Genomic DNA, 18677 nt, shown 5'->3' with positions numbered 1-18677 from the left:
TTTCGCACAGAATTAGTTTAAATCTACTAATTAGTCGGAAGTCTCCAAGCCAGAATTATACGGAGAAACAGATAATTAAATCGGAAATTACGAATCTCACGCGCATGTAGCAACGTTCAATCGATACAGGATGTGTGAGAACTACTGTGGAACTTAAGAAATCCATTGCAACACTAGACACGCAACCTTGCTGCGTTCGTTAGTGGAGTGAGAAAATGAGAGTCATGTCAAAAATTCACCGTTAATTATTGTGGGACTATGAATAAGATTGGTGGTTATTGGCAGTTATGTAGTTGGTTTGGTCTGGTGCAATGAGCAATAATGATTCGTTGGTTGGTCATTTACAAATGGCTCAATAATAAGTAGAAATGGAAAGGGTTCACTAACTGTCAATTTCAATAACCGATCTTAAAAAATATTCAAAATCATTGAATTGATCTTAATTTTTGACAGAAACTCTGTAGAACTAATGTCAAAAAACGATTTTTATCTAAAGATTTTGGATTGACATGACAGCTAATGGACATTAATCGTCTATTTAAATGAAAGTATCCTATATTTAAGTTGGCTAAAATAGTTGAGCGAATTCTAATCGCGGTTTGAGGTGGCCCACGTTCCAATGTTCGCGTGCATTCTCTAAATTATGTAGAATATCTCGTTTCGAGCAAAAAGTTAAATTTCATCGCAAAAAAGGTAGTTTTTACATACTTCTCGTTAAGTTACCGTAAGTAAATAATTAGCGTTCTAATTCAATTTAGAGTTAATGTTGCAGTTAGTTTTTCGAGACAAGATAAGTAATATATGGCGTTAAAAAAACGTACTAAATACTTAAGTGACAATTTATGTCATTTCTTAATTAAAAGAAATAAGTAAAGTAAACTGGGTTTAGTTCTTAGTATTTAAGATATAAGGCGAATGATACCGATAAAAAAAGTAAAAATGTCTCTAAAACGCTGCTGTGAATTTAACGTTCTATAGTCTTTTTTTTAAGGGGTGACAATCATCTAATGCCCTCTCCTCTCTTCTTGGGCGAGGCGAGAGGGAATGTCAGACTATTACTGACTAAAAACCACCCCGTTCCTATTCTTGCTTTTCGAGCCGGAGCCCCGGTAAATCCGCTAGATATTCCGCAGCTCCGGTACGTTTATATAAACTTAGCACCGTTTTAAAGGAAAAATAATAATAAATTGAAAGGGGAAGTAAAAACACGGAATTGAGAGTCTAACGATGACAGTTAGTCACGCATTCTTTGAGAAAGAAACCTATTGTACTCTATTTCTATGGCTTATAAAGTCGGTTTTTTTAATTCTATGACCTAATTTTTTGCAAACTAAAAACTTCTTTTACCGAAATCCAACTAGACTAACTGTTTGCCCAACGGTAAAGTTTAACTACGTAGAGTATTGTTTTAAAGTTTTTTTTTATGTGAAAAACACGTTGTTATCCGAAGGTGAGTAGGTACTATAATATGAGTGTCATATAATTCGGACATATAACGGTGTTAGCGTGTGCGCGCTATTGTTTTTTTTTTAATTGAGTTTTTGATTGTTTTTTTTTCACTATTTTTGTGGCGTCTTGAGACGAAAGTTTAGTAAACTATTTTTATAAATAATATTATTCAATTATTGTTGAATAAAAAATGTAATTTTAAACTAACTGATTACTAAAAAATGAAATATTCCGACTGCGGAATATGGTTAGAACATGGTAGTAAAATCTAATAATCGAAACTGAGACATCATATTTCCGCTGTGTATTGAAAACGACAGGATCAATTGAGTAGTTTACTGCAGGAAAAGTCATTCATCGTATTTAAATTATGTAGTTAAATTTGAAATAATATATGGTATCTTAATTTTATTGCTGCATTTGATGAAAGCGAGTACCTTGTAATTTAATTTTCAATGCATTTGATAACGCTGTAATTGCAACTTTAAATTCACGGTAAATTTTAGAAATGGGTTTTAAATATCAATAGACAGTAAATTAAGGGTTATTGTCAACGAAAATAAATAAATAAATATTATTAAATGTTAATTTATTAATATAACATTAATAATAATTTATATTTAGCTATCAGCATAGTTTTAGTATTTTCTAGCATATAAAAAGAAATTAGATTTTATTTTATGATATAAGTAATGGCGGGTTCCAATTAATTTATGGTAGAGAGTTTACGATTTCTGCTACTGGTTTTTCAGATACTATTTAATAAAAAATATAATTAATGTTTAGAAATTATAAGCATAAAAATGAATATGGATTTTATCTTGTCGTTATAAATATGCAGACAATTAAATAATAATATAAAATGTGGAAGATAAATATACCTTGGCTAGCATTTTATTACATAGATTTTAAAGTAGATAAATAAGGTATTTACGTGCAATGAGTATGAGATATTACAAATGTTATGTAGAGTTAAACAACGAATCAAAACATTGGGTAATAGTGACCGCATTCGGTTCAAACGGCTGCAATATGAAATCGTACATTTATCTAGCGCCTGAGTACATGAGGTAAGGCTTTAAAATACGTTTTAGTGCATAACGAACAATTTATAGCCTCTCATTATAGAATATTACGAGAAGTATTAAAACTTACACAATAGAACAATAATAGTTTCACGATAGATAATAATAGTAATAAATATTAATTTACCTTTCTTTCTCTTGGGCACCACTCTCACACCGATCGCAAGTTCAGTCACAACGCACAAAACAAGAGTCAGAAAATATAATCTTCCACTGCACCCCATGTTATCACACAAAGTTTGATGCCTGTATAAAACAAATGACTACAAAGGCCTCCAGTGACGGTGCATTGGCCCGTTGGCTCGAGTGTTCAGGACGCGTATAATCCCAGCAGCGTGAGTCGCACGCGCACGCAGCACTACGCTGGTAGAAGACGACAGTACGGAGACACGCGCGCCGAGTGCTCCACGAACGAGTCAACCGCCCGACTACCCTATATTTTGACTTATAGCAATTTGGCAGTGCGAATTCCACTTGTATATAAAACCTTTCGCCGGGCCGGGGCGGGCGGTCATTGGTCGCGCGCGGCGTGCGGCTCGAAGGTGAAGGGAGCTGGAGTAGCCCCCTCCACCTGTAGAGGGGGCACGCCAGGGTCGGCAGACACTTTTGCTATCGACGGCGTGCGATAGCTATCATGCTTTAGAGGCTGTACCGTTGTGCTCCGATTATTACGTCACTCAACGCGCAGCTGACGTGTAATAGCACTCGATTGAGGCATTCAGATCAGAATACATTCAAATCATATCTAAAAGTTGTTCAGCATCAGTTGCTGACCTATAAAGAGTTGATTAGGATATGAAATTGAAATTGACAGATGAAGACATTTTATCAGTATCGAATATAGCTCTCATGAATCTCGTAAACCTGCGCAGTCACGTATCTAGTTCATGGGACCATTTGAATCACTTACGGTACTAATGTTTTAAGTAATCCGACTACATTCATCCATAACTCGTCTATTTGATTAGGTTTTAATGCAGGTCACTTCCAAAGTTTCAACCATTCATCGCAGCTCGTTATTGAAGTTATTGGAGAGATCTATGTTCAGTGGACTTTGTGTGGCTGAAAAGATTTGATTGTACACTAGATTGTGTCACATAAATAAGATCATCAAGAAGATCGCAAATAAAAACTTATGTATAGCTTTAAAGTAACAAATGTTCGTAAACTTTAAATTAGAAGTTAATACCATTGTGTTCATAAGTGTGGGAGAGCCATGCTTCGGCACGGCAATGGGCCGGCTCGACCGGAGTAATACCGCGGCTTTATAGAAAACCAAAGTACAACAACGCTTGTGTTATGTTTCGTTGTATAATTGAGGTTACTGGAGGTCCAATTAGCCCGATTCCCCAACAACCCCTAAAAGGCTGGTAACGCACTTGTAACGCCGGTGGCGCCGTGGTATTTCGGGAGTCATGGGTGGCAGCGATTGCTTACCATCAGGTGATTTGTTTGTTTGTTTACCGGCTGGTGCCATAAAACAATAATTCAATATCATCCACAGTGTACACTGTACGAGTACATTGGATCAAATACGGAACCAGCATAATACACAAAACTTCACTTTAATTAGTGCATCTTAAAACGTTTTTAAATCGTTAAAAACACAAAAACGAGGAAGTGTTTTACGTAATTTGAAGCTTAAAATGCGTATGAGCATAGTGAGGTGAGATTTTTCGCCTCCTCAATTACCGTACATACTTACGTTTTTACGATTTTTTTTGCTGCAAGTAAATACTACGCTTCGTCATCATGTAATTTTAGTGTAAAATACTGCGCTCTCGTAATCTGTGTAATTAACAATAGATTGTGCGTCTGTGTGTGTGTAGAGCAAGATTTTTGGAATATTTAAAGTCAAGTGATTGCCTCGTTGGTTTTGAGATTGTGAATAAAATGATGAGTTATGAGGTGTCGACTTTAAAGTAAGAGTTGGATAGAATTGTTGCAATCATTGGATTGCGATGCAGTCCCATAGGATCGTGAGAGTATAAATTATGGGTTTATGTGTAGGTAATTAAGACGCCAACTGAAATAAATGCATACGAATGGGCCGGCTCGACTGGAGTGACAAACCCTACACAAAACCGACGTGCAACAACTCTTGCGTTGTGTTTCGTTGTATGAGTAAGGAGGAGGCCCAATTACCCCTCCCAATATTCCCAAACCCCGATTCCCCAACAATCCTTAAATTTCTAACCTCCAAAAGGTTGGCAACGCACTTGTAATGCGTCTGGTGTTTAAGGTATCCATGGGCGGCGGCGATTGCTTACCATCAGGTGATCCCTCTGCTCGTTTACCGGCCATACCATAAAAATTTCAAAAATAAATTAGAGAAAAATATCTTTTCGTTTTGCAAACATTCGCATACTGACCAACTACGTAGGTACCTACGATGCAGTTGTTGCAACTAATTCACTTTGTTAACGTTAACTTTTTTATTCATTTTTCAGTGCACTTTATTCTCAACAATGGTTAACATTTCCGCAAAGCTTTTAATTGATAAAAACATAATTGCTTCGTCACCAGAACTCTTATTTATAACAATATAATGGAATCCAGATTTTTATCTTTAAAAAATAATGATTTAAATCTGCCATTGTGTTCTGTAAAGATATTATATTTTCAAATTATAAGTAAATGGATCTGGAAGCACTTGAGTACACATTTTTATATTTAAGGTAAGTACTATTTGTACCTTCTTGCTCGAAAAGTTGGCAAGAATAAATATAGTCTAATGACTATGTTTGACTGATACTCACTGAGAAGAAGAATTTTATTGGATTGTTTTAAAAAGGCGACTCGATACCGAGTAATTTGTGGTTTGTTGTTGTTTGGTGATTTGTTGCGACGAATCGAGTAAGAACCCTTTGACCGAGTTAGACCTTGTGGATGATTTAGCTGCAGACAAGTTTGCGAATTTCTACGTAAAGCTTTCTGCTGCCAGTCAAAGGGGTAAGAATTATGCCAAACCCCTATTAAGACGACGACGATGAAGGTGCCTTTGTTCAGCAGTGGACGCATTTCAGGCAACGGAGAAGATAAGAATTATAATTCTTCATCGTATTCTTTATAAGTGTAGGTATTTACTTTAACTTTGAAATAGGCACGTACTATTGTTGTTTATGCAAAAATATGACGCAATTCAAATAAGTCGTTTATTTGCAATTGCGATATTGTCGGGTGGGTGTCTAAATAAAGACAAATCGAACACTAATTTTAGTTACTGAACAAAAAAGGTACACAATATCATTTATTGTGTACGCTGTTGATCTAATCAGCTCCGTAATGACAGTGCAATTAGCCTTGACAGCACATGTAATGTACGAATGCAGATTTAATGTGCCCGAAAAGCGCATTCATTAATATTAATATAATCATAATAATAGTATGATATTGTATACACATGCAAACTTTTTATTCATTTAGCACGCGAAACATTGTGTTGTGCAAGGTGTTTTGTTTAAGTTATTTTTTCTTATTACAAATAAGACAAAAAATGACAATCATTATATTCTAATTTTAGTCGTAAATGAGTATTAAATTAAGCTTTTCCATATGCTGGATACAATTCCAGACTCCGTGCTACTACTAAGAAATTTTCGAAAAACCGAAAAAAGAAATTTTTCGAAAAACCCAATAATACGCATGCCCGGCAGTCGCACTTGCAAACCTGACGACCAACGAGGCAGTCATAAATGTTTATGCTGAGTTTTATAATGCCAGATCTAAATTGGGATACAACTGTCGGTATCTTGAGGTAAAAGTCTTCAGGTCATCATCAGTACTTACGCATCGCATGTGCATTGCTGATGATGCGGTCAGCTTACGATGCGGATCAATGGACGCAGTTGTATGAGTTTCTATAGGAGACAAACTAAAATCCTGCCTGCATCGTACGCTTCGCACGCAACGGGCGTGAGATGCGTACGATGCGGGTCTGTGGACGCGTACCTTTACTTGTCACATAAGACCGAGTGGTAATATCGTAAACGAAGGTAAATTGTACGAAATTTCCCAATTAATTAAACCTTTACTTATTACTACTTAATAATATCGTCATATATCTTAATTACATCCCAAATACATTATAATAAGTAAAAATGTGTCAGGTATTTAATAAACTCTTTAAATGCTGCAATATGTTTAAATGGAGGGTTACGCAAAGTTTAATTTAAATAAAATAAAAATTACAGTCGAAATTATATTTATTTCACGAATTAAAAATTACTGCAATGTGCGTTAATTAGCTAAAGTGGTATATAATACCTGTTTGGTGCTTTAAAAATTAAGTTACGTGACGAAATTGTTAAAAAATTACTGCGGTTAAAATTAAACTCTTCTTTTAGCTGTCGATACATCTCTCCAACTACGAAACATATAATATGCAACGTCACGCCTTTGCACATTACGGCACGAAATGCCGCTATACAATGTACACCCACTTTTCACCATTTGTGTTATAAGTCCCTTGTAATAGGGAGTGAGCCTATTGCCATATACTGGGCACAATTCCAAACTCCGTACTACTACTGAGAAATTTTCGAAAAACCGAAAAAAGCCCAGTAATACTTTGCCCAACCCGAAAATCGAACTCGAGATCCCTTGTCCGGCATTCCCACTTCTGACCACTTGTAACTAACAAGGCAGTCATAAAATTCAGACAGACATATAATATTAACATAGGTACAATAATAGGTTTAAAGTTGAATATCAGACAGAAAGAAAACAATTATTTTAAGTAGGTATCAGTTTAGTTTTCCAAAGATTCAAGTCAGTTAACTGAGTTCATCTTCTTCTTTCTTCTTTAAGCAGTAATCAAAGTGAAGAAGGAGTAAGAAGTTTGCATTATAGACTTGAACAGTTCCATATTGTAGACCACTAGACCCATTCCAGTCATAATCATCTCCTTCTGGGCCTTGGTGATCATGAAGATCAGCTGTTTGGTGATGTTGGGGTCTGCCCATACTTCCCAGTCGACAACGTACAAGTCGTTGGGAATATCTTCACTCACCTGAAAGAAAAGTAACACTAACTTTTTTAAATCTATTTTGTTTAATTTGCAAGTGGGTGCAAGCTTGGTGCCTTCGTTAAAATCCGTACAGCCAATACTAGGACTAACATACATACAGGTCCTACTGAGAACCTCCATCTTTTTTTAAAGTCGGTTTAATTAAATAAAGTCATAATAATAAGCAATTTTTTCGTATTTTAATGTCTGTAATCTCTTGATGATCTTCATCGTAATTAAATCTTTTAAATTGGTTATAAGAAGATAGCTATATACTTATATACATATCTTTCCATCCTCATTCCAAGATACTTTGGTTGATATACAAACCAGTAGGTAATGTTTTTTTTTTGAGGGGGAGGGGAAAAATCATTCTCCCGCATTGAGCGACGCGAGGCGGAGTGTCAGATACTTACTGAATAGAAACTACTCCGTTTCTACTCCTGCATTTCGACCCGGACTCCTGGTAAACCAGCTAGGTTGTAAGATATTGTCTAGCAACTCCTACTATATTAGAAATATCTATACAATATCCTTAAGCAAAATCGAATTACACATTTTAATTTAAATCGTATGTTACCGGTAAGTGGTATGTCGAAGTACTTGATTTAATAAATCACGGCTGTACTACAACCTGTTCTTACATCTCGATAGTCGTTATGAACACACAGCTTATGGTCTTGCTAATGTTCTCATTACTAGAAGGTAATCATTAGCTACTGGTTAAACACTATCTATTTGATCTAACTACGGTTGCGTTGTAATATATCCTTGTTGGTTAATTGTGATTTTTGTTGCAGGATATAATGCACGATTTGATTTTATGCCCGTGACTTGACCACGCAATTGCATATACGGGCGGACAATTTTTGTTCTAGGAAATCCTGGCAATTAATCTTTATCCAGCCATCAACATTTTATGTTTGAACCATGAAGCATGTACAAAGAGGAGATGCAATAATGTGATTGCATACTGTGACAAAACAAATTAGGCTCTCCCCAATGATATTTAAGTAAAAGGTGTAGATAGGTTATAACCGCTCAGAAAGTGTGTTTGTAGTATGGGATATCATGTTGGAAAATAGAGAGGGGCGTAGTCTGTAACGTTCTGAGCTCCCCGTAAAATGTCACGCATTATGTTAAAGGAAAATGCAGTTATGACATCTCTTTGTATTTGTTTTGTATTAATTAGATTGAACCAAAGTTTATACAATTTCATTACAGACTAACTATAGAATAGAAAGAATTAAAAAAATGAGGAAAATCTAACACTAGAAGACCGTGAAAGAATAAATTAAATTGCTATTTCTAATATAGACAGAACTTCCGTAGATTAACAGTAGCCTACGGGTGATTAGTAAAGCAGTAAGCGAATGTAATTAAGAACAGAAATCAATCACCTACCTTCGTTAAGGAACTCGCATATTGACAGGGCAAGTAAATGTGCATCACGCCGACCAACCCGAACGACGTGTACTTGGGATCTATCCGCTGCAGCAAATACATTTGGTACAAGTTAAACGTTATCATGAAAGACGTCAGCAGAAACACAAAAAACAGCCAGGGACCAAACAACTTTTGCGTTTGAACATAAAAATCCAACGTATCTTGGTGGTCTCTGATTGCCTCATTCATTTTCATTCGTAATTCGTGTTTGTTTTTCGAATATTTAAAGGCATCATGAACTTTTAATGCCATTAACTTCAATTTCAACTGTATATGTGTTGTCGCTATGCAGAAAGATCCGTCAAATGCGCAGTAATTGGGAACAAGAACAACGCATTGGACGCAGTTGTAGGCAAACATGCACTGGAAGAATGGCGTTTCACTCTGAATGTCCTCTACGTAAAGCAGTTCCATGTCGTGCACCATGCGTCTCTGGTAATCATCAGTCTCGATGCTCTCTATACTCATTAAAGTTCCAGCGTAAAGAGGGAATATGGCGCTCATGAGTACAGGTATCACCAACCAGGATATCTCCCCTACTTTTGCTATTTTAATGTGTTCGTCGTACAATTTTTGTTGTTGTTCCCCTAAATTGTTAGCTTCTAAAAGATCTTCAGTTATTTTCTCCAGCAATGTTGCAAATTTTGGGGTTGCATAAATAGCATAATACGTTTTGATAAAAAACAGTATTAGGACAACTGCTAGAGTCATGTTTCTGGCGAAATTATAGAGGTCTAGGGTATAGAGGCATTTGAAGGTGTAGGTTATGAACCAGAAGAGTTGTCCGCCGCAGAAGGTGATAATCAAAGTGATGGTGACGCATCTCTTGAGAGTTGTTTTTCTGTTAGGGTACAGGAAAGCGAATGCTAGCGAGAAAGCGCACAATTTAAAGGTTTTATCGAAAGTTTTGTATTTCTTCTCTGTCGGAATGTCTGTTTTGATTTCCATTTTTTCTTAGACGTATTAAAACGTGCGGTGTTTATAAGAAACTGTACAGTAAGTGAGAAATAAGTAAGTGTACCACCATATTAAGGGCAATCACGCCATAAATTACGAAGCAATTTATTAGTAGGAAATCACCAGCTAAGGTGTAACACCTCATAATTTAGACACACTTGTTTTCAGCACTTTGTGTTCGCACTATTAAGTCGCAGTATAATTTTTCCTTGACTAGTTTAATCGTCCATATCTGCTTGAATTTTGTATTTTGTGTCATTTTTAATTTAGTTTTTTAGGATCTTTAGTTTTTTTATCCGTTTTTATTTATCTTGATCTGTTTGTTTGTTTGGGTCAAATTTAGTAATTGGCTAACCTTCCTGACGTCCGATCGATCTGATATTTGCTACACACTCCTAATCTTGATTACTTTACAGTATAAGCCTATTAAAACCATTTAACATAAACATATTTTTATAATATAAAATAAGTATGTTTATCTCTCAAAATGCGCCATAAGTAAAACAAAGCTGCAACAGATGTTTCTACTTTCCAAAATCTTAAAAGGCTGTAGATACATAAAATATTTTGGTCATATCCGAGGTTTACGAAATCAAGATGTTGTACGCCATTTGAAGTACCTAAGTATGCTTTTAAATAAGCTCAACTACCTATACCGTTGTAGGCAGGTTAAATCCAAACAAAACTTAATTCTAGTGTAATATGTCTCTCTACATCACAATTTAGGTCTCTGACAATTTTAGTGCATTGTATGTTTAACAATTAAAACACTTGTAACGTTTCTGGTGTTTTGGGTGTCCATAGGCGGCGGCGATTCTTCCTTAACATCGGTTGATCCGTCAGCTCGTTTACCAGCTTATATCATAAAAAAATTAAAGTTAATTTTAAGACAGTAAAGAAACCAATTTGGTTCGGTGCGCGAATAACTCCTGTACATGATACAAGTATCTATAGATATTATAAAATTATCTTTGTAAACAAAAGTAAGTGAATGTAGTACCGTCCAGTTTTCGACGTTGCAATGTGAAACTTTCGAGTGCTCGAGATTTTTGCTCGAATTATTATTAAAAAAAAAACAGGATTTTGTTACGAAATAACCAAAACGAGGTGACACGAAAGTGCAAGGGCTTTTGAACGGTTGATTTCATAACTTCAAAATCAATGTGTCGAATTAAGTATGACGTGATTAAGTTAATATATAGGTACTTACTTATGAAAAATGTGAATTTTACTTTTTTTTACTTCCTCAGTCAAGGTCGTATAGTTACTACTGCGACTGCTGAGTAAGACTTGAATGGTCTCAATTTTGATTTCCTGTCTGCGCAAAGTATTGTTGGGTTTTTTCGTACAACGTCTACGTGGTGTTCTAAATTTAATTGGCAAAAAGCGAATGTCCCTACGCACTCTTTCCAAGTATAATAATTGTGTAGTGATTTTGTAAATTAATAATAATGAATCTTTATTTAATCTATGAATCTTTATCAAAAATCATTAATGGAAAAAAGCTCTACTAGCTCTTCCAGTAGGTAGCTGTGTAACGTAACGTGTGCAGCACACGTTGCTTAGGATAAAGGGTCCCTCTGTGACTCGAAACTAGTAGAGCATTTCTCTATTAATAATTTGTGTGAGTAAGCCGTGATTTTTAGCTTATTTACTTATTATCTGTTTTCTAATAAAAAATAGTACTGAACTAACTCAGACATTAAATAAATATGAAAATTGCTCAGTTTCACTAAAAGCGGTAGTTACCTTTTTCGTACAAAGTTAACTTCTGTAGCTAAATGGTTGTAATTTAAGTAATAACTAATAATTAGTTTACTTTAATGTACTAATCTATAAGTGGTGTTTTTAGGGGGAAAATCATCCAGTGACTTCTCTCGCCTTGGACGAGGCGAGAGGGAGTGTCAGACTCTTAGCGCCGCATTTATTTATTTCTGTAAGTAGATTATAAAATAACACTTTTACACGTCAATATTTCAAATAGCTGGATGAGGCCGGCTTATGGTTACTTAACCTAGTCCTTAGCAATTGTTTTCGGAACCAAATTGTGTTTGTCCTTGTACGATTCATCATTTTGTTTTCTATCGATTATATTCACGATCTATGTAGACATTTACCTAATAAAACATATCTTCTTTACCAGCTGTTGAAGATTGCGATAGAGCCATCAATCGAACCATGGAGTCGAATCTTTGCACGCAAGGTAGCGTGATACGTCCAGACACGTTCTTCTATTGAGCAATTCATAGGAAGTTCAACATTTCATTTTAATATCTGAATTCTGTAATATAGTGACTCATTTATGAATGAGCAACATATCTTTAATAATATCTATAAATCATGCTGGAAGGAAGGAAACATGTAATAATTTGTCCGATCTGGGGATTAATCATGAATCTGCGTGTCTGGCAGTTATACGACTTTGAACAATCTAGAATATTTATGTAATAAAGAATTGAGTCTGGAAATCTAGAATATTCTTCTATTTAGGTCTCTGAAACTGGTGTCTTTGCATCCTTCGTAGATTGATCTGATGTATTTTTAACCGAATTCAACAAAAGCACGTTCTCAGTTTGACTTGTGTGTATGTATGTAGGTTTGTATACAATTATCTCGCGTTTGGCTGAACCGATTTCGATGCGGTTATCAGCATAGTATTTTTTAAACTTAGAAGAACGTTTTAAGTGTTGACGTGTGTCGAGAGAAAATTAGGTTCGCACTTTAACATGCGTGTTAAACTCGGTTTTTTAAACTTATATTGCGTTGTTAAACGAATCTGGACTTGGGTGGAGTATTAGGCTATCCGACTACTACTTTTCATTACTATGAAACTTAAAGCATGGCTAAAGAATAGTGGGTGTACCATTACTATAGGAACATCTTCATCATCATTAACGTACTATGGATGTATGTTATGATGTTATGCTGTTAAAAATAGGTAACGCAATAGCACCGTAATTGTTTTCACCGAGGATCATTATTCTAAACAAAGAAACATCGCATTGTAACAATAATTAACTATTTCTTCTAAATGAAACTCGCAAGTGATTTCGTATACTAACTAGCTTTTAATTTCTTGCGTAAATTATGAAACGTTTATCATTTATTTCTGGATGAGTGTGTATAGAAAATGACTTTATTGTTGACATAGGCTTAGGCTCTTCTTTGAACTGCATTTAGGTATATTTCGAAGGCCACAATTTCGTTTTTAAAATAAACTGACTTTTGTAGACAGTTTTCCGAATATCCCAAAATGCCCAATACTTAAACAGATAAAATATACATAACATCACGCTTGTTTCCCATGGTGGTAGGCAGATACAATGGCACGCCAATTGCTACGAATCTTAGATACCTCTTTCGCTTCATCAACAGTTATCTTCATGCGTGCTCGTCGGCTAAGGGTACTTTCAGTTTGGCTCTTCGTAATATATCGTCAATTACTGGTCTCTGGTATAGTAGTGTCCGCCTAAGAAAATACAACTATATACAATACATCTATGTATATATGATAATAAAAAAATAACATTAATTAATTGAGTTTCATGAAGTGAAAAGCCGTATTAAGTAATCGACTGGCTTATCATAACATCCAGTTGCTAATTATGTAAATGCGCAACGTTACGCCCTCAGGCGGACGAGCCTAGTTTACAAGGAAAATGTTATTCAAACAGGATTCGGTACGTCAAGGTTTATTAGTGAAAAAATATTGCTTACATACATTATGTAGTTAGTAGTTCGGTAATCTGCATATGACTGCACGGCTGGCACAGGGATGATTGATGAGCTGCTGTACAACGTGTCGCGGGTTTGATTTCGGCGTCATGCAAAAAGGTGATAATGGTGTTTTCTGAGGAAAATGACCATTATTGTTTCACCCCGTGACTGGGAAAGCTACCGTCACATCGGGTTCTGAGAGGAAAGCTATTAGTTCTGCGCCTGACCTCTCTTTCTCCAGTAGAGTCGTTCTGCCGTCCGAAAGTGGGTTAGGTTAGTCAGGCATACCACTATGATCAAAATCGATCGGGAGACTTTATTATACATTTGCATTTGAATTTATTCAAATTATATTTTTTAGTTTGTAAAAAATAATTATCTTCTGTAACAATTTTCCCTTAATACACTTTAAATTTTGTTATACGGGCAGGAGTAGGAACGGGGTGGTTTTTAGTCAGTAAGAGTCTGACACTATCTCGCCTCGCCCAAGGCGGGAGAAGTCATTGGATGATTTTCCACCCTCAAAAAAAAAAAAAAAAAAAAAAAGGTATAGTTTCATGGTCCACATTTTATCAAAGAAAATTCCAGAAAAACTAATTACGCACTGAAAATTAAAGTAGTTTACTTTCTTCTAAACGTTAGATTAGTAATTACTTTTCAAAGAATTTCGAAGGTAAAGAAAGATAAATAAATAAGAAAGAAAATATAACGTGGTAAATAGAATGTTAGATAAATGTTCATTTCAGTGAATTAATTGGGTCGATTTAGACAGGTAAGTACCGAATAAGTTAATTTTAGAAAACTATTTTTAAACATTTCTTGTTGCTATCTTTAGAAAAGTACCTACCTTGAAATTGACTCAGGTACAGATGATAACCTAAAATATAAAACAAATTAAATTGCCCACGCCATGAAAATATGTTACCATTTTATGAAATACTCAAATAACCCTCAAATCTATGATGTGGCCACGATATTTATTTTACAAACGAATTTATTTTATGTTTTAATGCATTCCATGTTTGATTGATAACTTTATCTATACTTATACACAAATATAAATCAATTGCTGTTTGTTAGTCTCCCTTAAACTCGATAACGACTGGACCAATTTTGTAAAGTAGTAGTTAGGTATGAATTATTTGCAGAAGTCTAGGGCAGGTTTAAAAGGTGAGAAAACAATGTTAGAAGTTTGCCAGGTCAGCTAGTTTTATTATATTTTTATATACTTACTTAAAAATAGCAACCTGCACCAACAGATACCTACGGAACTTCAAAAACTGAACAATTCAACTAGGTACATGACTCACACGGATTTGCCCAAGTACAAATATGAGTGGGCGTGCAACCGGCACCGATTAATTATTAATTGATAATAATGTTCGTAGGTCGTATCGAAGGAACCATTTCGATTTATTGTTCTATGAAGGTTGTGTGCGTTTGTGTCGGTGTTATTACAGGTGCTACTTCGGTATGCGCTTTGAATGGTTAAAAACTGTAATTAATGTCGTACTGAGAGCCATGTCGATATGTTCATTGATAACTCACGACGTATATGTAGTATGTTGTTATGGTACAAGGTTGTAGCTTACATAATAAGTGATCTATGAGGCTATGATTCCCTTATTATGGTGTAAGTAGTTATAAAAGTATGTTTCGCCTAATTATTCTGTTTGATTGCCTTGTTGATGTGTGTTTGAGATGTCTTGTCAGTTTGTTAATCGATTTCAAAATGTTTGGAGGTAGCTATTATCTATTGTGTATTGTATATGTTACGGGTTTACGACATAGTTACCATGTATTTCTTAACTTCAGTAGGTAAGTTCCTACGATCATTGGATACGTCACTAAAATATATTGAGGTTTGGGGAATAACCAAACCTAATTGCCTATACCCTTAATTTCCTTTTCTTACCTGACGTAGGATTTTGCTCCGGGGTATTTCTGCCCAATAAAAGTTATCCGTTACGGAAAGGACTATAAATTTTATTAAAACACTAATAGTTCTTTTAAACCACATAAAATTTCTGACTCATTGAATACCGATGTTTTGTGATTGATGTCTATAATACTTTACACTTACCTATGTACATTGTATAATATGTGTAATAGGGATAATGACGAGTTATGACAACTGAAAATGTATTTAATCCTTCAGTTAGGTAATGAAAAATTATTAGGGACCTATTTTTTGAGCGTATCTGAAAACAATACTAACTACGTCACTATTGAGTATAAAACGTACTCAAAAGTGACGTCACGCGATATTTCAAATCAATATATCTCCGAAAGTATTCGTTTCCTTAACAAAATAAAAAATACGTGTCTAATGTTTTAAAATATACTACCAGACGGACATTAAATTAAAAATTAGTCATTTATCCTATGAGTGTGTGTTAAAAATTACAAATGTAATAATGTTATTCAGCGTACCTATTACATTTTATGAATAAAAAAAAAGCTGAGCGAGAGAAAAGCAATCGGCTCATGGAAAGCAATCACCATAACAAAATGATTATCGACTACGTGATTACAATAACGTAAGCTATATAATGTACTCGTATTGTAATAGTCAATGTATCGATATGTCGATTGTCGATAACCGGTCGTTGGGTCGACATGTTGACCAGGTCGCTACGTTTCAAGGTAAAGCACGGATTTCGATCTATGGCCGTAGATAACAGGCGGCGGATCTGAGAAATGTTGAGTGATATTTATGTATGTATGTTGTTCTTATGTAGTTCCGTCTCGTTGTTAAATTATGATAGGATAAATTGACTACCTCCTACGCCCTAGGTAAAGGAGTAGAAGGAGAATATTTGCGTTGTCCTCAACTCTGGGTTTGTGTCGGCATTTCTTCTCAGAGTAGTCCGTCAGGAAATGCCGGCTTCATCTAAAATTTTTGATATTAAAAATTTTGATGTACAATAGTGCGCTTTTGTAGCCTATTTACAAAAATAAATTCTTTTTATTTCATTTTGTTGTTCGTCGTTTCATCAGGTTACCAGAGGCCCAATAATCCCCTTTCCAATCCCGGATTCTCCAACAACCTTTAAATTCCTAACCCCGAATAGGCCGGCAACGCATTCGTAACACCTCTGGTGTTTCGCATGTCCATGGTCGCCGGCTATTGCCTAGCATCAGGGGATCCGTCAGCTCGTTTACCAGCTTGTACCATAAAAATGTCTCGTTTTTGATTTTCGGACCAAGAAAAGTATTGTTAAGATATTAGATTCAGTAGTAGTATGGAGACTGGAATAATTGTGCCTGGTGCATGGTTTTAGGTTAATTTTCTTTAAGCATACTCAATTCAAGTAAGATATTGATGTCATAATGATATGTCTAATCATAAGACCATCGAATCTGATTTGTATTTATGTCTAACAAAACAGAATAAGGGTTCGACAATATTATATCCCTTAAACACGTTTCTTCGACAGGGACCCTAAATGTCGTGCACTTAAACATGATAAGGTTACCAACTCAATAGGTACCCAATACTGGCTCGCGTGATTCGGTACAATAGTGGTACATTCCTCGGTAGACGTAAATTATTTAGTTCGATTGTATCTCATGATATTATTATTTCCTTGATATTATGTCCGTCTTGTAGAGATTTCTTTATTATTTGGGTGTATTATATGTGTACAATAAGATGTGACGATGACAATGTTGGTCGTGGTTGCAGAGATTTAAGACGCCCGCTTCTCTATACGATACGTCTGCTCGTTCACGGCGTGTTCCATAAAAAACACAAACGGGGTAGGGAAACATCGTGAGGAAATTTGGGCTTATAATTTTTAATTATAAGTTTTAAATCGCCAATCCGCATTGAGCAAGCGTGGGATTGATGCTCAAACCTCCGTGTGAGAAGAGGCTTTTGGTCAACAATGGCCACTTATAGGCTGTTGATGTTGATGAAAATTGAATGAATATAATCTATACTAATATTATAAAGCTGAAGATTTTGTTTGTTTGCTAATCTCCAAAACTACTTGTAACTTATACATTAAGAATGGACTATAGCGATGTGCCGAATTTTGTAGTTTGTATCTAGTGGGAAATCTTATGTTTTGCCAACTATATTCTTCTTGTAAGTGTTTTTGAAGACGATTTCGGGACATTATAACCTTTTAAAGCACATCTTGCTTTCAGAAAACTCAATGACTTTGACCTGTTTCCAGTTATTGATTAGAATGCCAGTATGAGATACAAAATCCTCGTGATTCATCTAATATGTTACAAGTTTGAAGCATACATTTAATGGTAATAACATTTAGTTTGATATTATAATGAATAGAACAATGAAGACGAAATGTTTTAGTCTTTATATGGCTTAAGGTTATATGTAATGCAAGAGAAACTTGGACTAGATTGCTTATTTATAGTACTTATACTTAGCATTAGAATGCGTGTTACCTAGTCTTTCATTAAAGATAACTGATTAAGACTTTGTTGCCGACCAATTTAGAAAGTTGTTTGAATATACGATGTTTCATTTAGGTAGCTAAATCATTGTTTTGTTGCACGCAAGATATTAATTTTTAATCACGGGAAATTTGTCTATAGGCGTGTCGATTTCGAAAAACTTTCTTAATAAATAAAAAAATCTCATGTGTGATAAAATATTCGATGTTAAACATGCAAAATAAGTCTTATAAATTAATAGCTGCACATATTATGTATTTAATGGGTAACGGAATATAATTAGTTATGTTCACTATCACAGTAATTGTTAATTGAACACGTCTGTTTTAATCAAAACTGAGTATTATGGAAGACACTGTATGCACAATATTTTTGATAAGGTCACATATTTGGCATAGCTGCGTGATGTGGAGTAATGAAGCGTGACAAAGACCAAGTGACACTAAGGCCGGTGTTGCTAGCGATTAAAATTAAATACTACATCATTATTGAACACATGTAAATGTATGACAATCAGATAGTAGGTAATGTGTATGTGATTAGTATTATAAATGACTTTAATTGAATGACTGTTCCTTGTTTTATTT

At 35.0% G+C, this 18677-nt stretch overlaps 2 protein-coding genes across 3 annotated transcripts in view; both read right to left on the bottom strand.

Moving 5' to 3' along the window:
• The window catches only part of LOC118266894 (uncharacterized), a 53834-nt gene extending 50799 nt beyond the window's left edge, over positions 1–3035 (bottom strand). The window contains exon 1 of one of the 2 annotated variants that reach the window (XM_035580510.2): positions 2662–3035. In XM_035580510.2, coding sequence (XP_035436403.1) covers positions 2662–2758 — 97 coding nt within the window. In that variant the 5' untranslated portion in view covers positions 2759–3035. The remainder of the gene's footprint in view (positions 1–2661) is intronic. The other variant, XM_035580511.2, reaches the window with a different exon arrangement.
• Positions 3036–7249: 4214 nt separating this feature from the next.
• On the bottom strand, positions 7250–9952 carry LOC118267063 (uncharacterized). The gene is made up of 2 exons (XM_035580815.2): positions 8947–9952; positions 7250–7545 (listed from the first exon to the last, which is right to left on the bottom strand). The coding sequence occupies exons 1-2, from the start codon at positions 9934–9936 to the stop codon at positions 7339–7341; spliced, it is 1197 nt and encodes a 398-aa protein (XP_035436708.2). The 5' UTR covers positions 9937–9952; the 3' UTR covers positions 7250–7338.
• Between the last annotated feature and the right edge of the window lie 8725 nt (positions 9953–18677).

The sequence above is a fragment of the Spodoptera frugiperda genome, chromosome 23 (assembly GCF_023101765.2).
Source record: "Spodoptera frugiperda isolate SF20-4 chromosome 23, AGI-APGP_CSIRO_Sfru_2.0, whole genome shotgun sequence".
NCBI classification, from domain to species: domain Eukaryota; kingdom Metazoa; phylum Arthropoda; class Insecta; order Lepidoptera; family Noctuidae; genus Spodoptera; species Spodoptera frugiperda.
Note: the sequence above shows the minus strand (reverse complement) of the source record. Positions and strands in the feature narration are given on the sequence as shown.

Coding starts and splice junctions, on each gene's coding strand:
- LOC118267063 (XM_035580815.2), bottom strand. CDS start 9,936: ATGGAAATCAAAACAGACATTCCGACAGAGAAGAAATACAAAACTTTC. Junction 7,546..8,946: donor ATGCGAGTTCCTTAACGAAG/GTAGGTGATTGA, acceptor CTTTTCTTTCAG/GTGAGTGAAGATATTCCCAA.